Genomic DNA, 2559 nt, shown 5'->3' on the forward strand with positions numbered 1-2559 from the left:
TTTCAACAATAAAGATTTAAAAAAAAAATAATAAAAAATAAAATTAGCCTGTTTTGAGTCCAACCAACACCTACCTACACTTTGACTTTAGGTCAAAGATGTTTCTCATTTGACTGTTAAGTATCCACTTGGATAAGTCACTATCTGAAATGTACTTGAAGATTAAAATAGCAAAATTAGCCCAGCCGGTGTGGCTCAGGGTTTGAGCATCGACCCATGAACCAGGAGGCCACAGTTTGATTCTCGGTCAGGGCACATGCCCAGGTTGCAGGGTTGAGGCCTCAATTTCCAGTGAGGGGTGTACAGAAGGCAGCCAATCAATGATTCTTTCTCATCATTGATGCTTTGTCTCTCTCTCCCTCTCCCTTCCTCTCTAAAATCAATAAAAACATACTTAAAAATAAAATAGCAAAATTAATAATAGATTGATGACATCTTCTTAGACCACCTAGAGAACACATAAATGAAAGCAATAAAGGAAGCAAAAGTGGGAAGAAGTATCTAGAAAATGAAAATTGTTGTGTTCCCTATTTAAGGGCCATGCTTAGAAAGAAGGTCATCAGAGAACCTGAGGCCCACGATTGTTCTCCAGACGCCCAGCTCAGCCAGGCCAGCAGCACCCTCGTTCGCCCATGGCCCTCCTGCTCTCTCTACTCACCGCCCTGGTGGTGTTCAGTGCTGGCCCCGGGGGAGCTCTGGGCTGTGACCTGCCTCAGGACCACGTTCTGCTCAGCAGGGAGAACTTAGAGCTTCTGAGCCAAATGAGCACGATCTCCCCTTTCTTCTGTCTGAAGGACAGAAAGGACTTCAGATTCCCCCGGGCAACGGTGGATGGCAGCCAGGTCCAGAAGGCCCAGGCCATCGCTGTCCTCCACGAGATGCTCCAGCAGGTCTTCAACCTCTTGTCCACAGAGAACTCCTGGAACACGACCCTCCTGGACCAACTGCGCTCAGGACTCCATCGGCAGCTGGAAGACCTGGACACGTGTTTGGTGGAGGAGATGGGAGAGGAAGGATCTGCCCTGGCCATGCAGCGCCCTACCCTGGCCTTGAAGAGGTACTTCCAGGGCATCCGTCTCTACCTGGAGGAGAAGAAATACAGTGACTGTGCCTGGGAAGTTGTCAGAGTGGAAATCAGGAAATCCTTCTCCTCAATAACAGCCTTGCAAGAAAGGCTAAGAAATAAGGATGGAGACGTGAGGTCACCTTGAAAGGATTCTCGTGGATGAATGTGCCACATCACGTTTGCACATATTTCTTGGGTCATGTCAAAAAGCTCTTATTTCTGCTTTAGTTACAGAATTTAAGTTTTATTTAGCAAATCTTTTCTCAGATTATTAAGCATGAAAATGTTACAAAATTTAGTTCCTGGGATATCAGTCCTTAAAAAATACCTGCCCTGATGTTATTTATCTATTTATTGTTTATTTATTATTATATTTATGTATTTATATAACCAATATTTGATCTTAATGTATATTAATATTTGCAAAACATGTTTACTCCTTTGTCAACCAGTTTGCATTTTGCTTTATTAAATTCTTATCAAAGAAATCTTCTGAGTTCTTTGATTCTGAAAACCTAAATCCTTATTTTGTTCTATATAAATCTATCTTAGAATAAGATCTGTCTATTAAGTCCTATAGAACAGTTCCACCATTAGTCAGAAAATGCTTATCAAAAGCTGGAAAAGCACGGAACTGAGAAGAATCTTGGAAAATATGGAAGACGTTCAGTACTTATGCCTGAGTTGTAATTGATTTATATTCCATGGAGAAGTGGGTAGAAAAATCCAAGAGGAGTCAATCTAGAGTGGAGTAGGAAAGATATACGGTATTTGTTGGCTGATCCTGGCAGCTATGTTCTTCTCCTCCTCCTCTCCCCAGTCCTACTTTACTGAAGGTGTTCACTCCTTTATACCATCCCTTGGCTCCCCACCTTACTGCCCATCCCCCCAGGTTCTCTGGTTCTGTTGTGTCTCAGCTTCAAGGGTTCTACTTAGAGTAAAAGCCAAAGGAAAAGAGCAAAGCGAGGGAAGCCCGGGTCCCAGGTGCCAGAGGGAAGCCGGTGCCGGCAGCCGGGGGAAGGAAGGCCTACTCTTGCATGAATTTTGTGCATCGGGCCTCTAGTCTATACATAAATACACGTGTATAATTTTTAGTTTTTTTCATTTTGTTTTGACATACTGTGTGAAAAATCTCTTAGCCAGCACTGTTCTTTTACTTTGTCCAAGACGCCCAGCACAGCCAGGAGCACCCTCATTTGCCCATGGCCCTCCTGCTCTCTCTACTCACTGAACACCCTGGTGGTGTCCAGTTATGGCCACGGTGAATCTCTGGGCTGTGACCTGCCTCAGGACCACGTCCTGCTCAGCAGGGAGAACTTAATGCTTCTGAGCCAAATGAGCACGATCTCCCCTTTCTTCTGTCTGAAGGACAGAAAGGACTTCAGATTCCCCCGGGCAACGGTGGATGGCAGCCAGGTCCAGAAGGCCCAGGCCATCGCTGTCCTCCACGAGATGCTCCAGCAGGTCTTCAACCTCTTGTCCACAGAGAACTC

General features: G+C 45.0%; 2 protein-coding genes across 2 annotated transcripts in view; both read left to right on the forward strand.

Annotated features, from left to right (window-relative positions):
• The first annotated feature begins 580 nt into the window (after positions 1-580).
• On the forward strand, positions 581-1238 carry LOC102257604 (interferon omega-2-like). Its single transcript, XM_005886202.2, has one exon. It carries the CDS (start codon positions 633-635, stop codon positions 1209-1211), a length of 579 nt encoding a protein of 192 aa, XP_005886264.1. The 5' UTR covers positions 581-632; the 3' UTR covers positions 1212-1238.
• A 432-nt stretch (positions 1239-1670) lies between these two features.
• Positions 1671-2559, forward strand: part of LOC102259110 (interferon omega-1-like) — a 1204-nt gene continuing 315 nt past the window's right edge. Inside the window, exons 1-2 of the mRNA XM_005886205.2 lie at positions 1671-1735; positions 2206-2555. Coding sequence (XP_005886267.1) covers positions 1671-1735; positions 2206-2555 — 415 coding nt within the window. The remainder of the gene's footprint in view (positions 1736-2205; positions 2556-2559) is intronic.

The sequence above is a fragment of the Myotis brandtii genome, unplaced genomic scaffold (genome assembly GCF_000412655.1).
Source record: "Myotis brandtii unplaced genomic scaffold, ASM41265v1 scaffold963, whole genome shotgun sequence".
In the NCBI taxonomy this organism is placed as follows: Eukaryota; Metazoa; Chordata; class Mammalia; order Chiroptera; family Vespertilionidae; genus Myotis; species Myotis brandtii.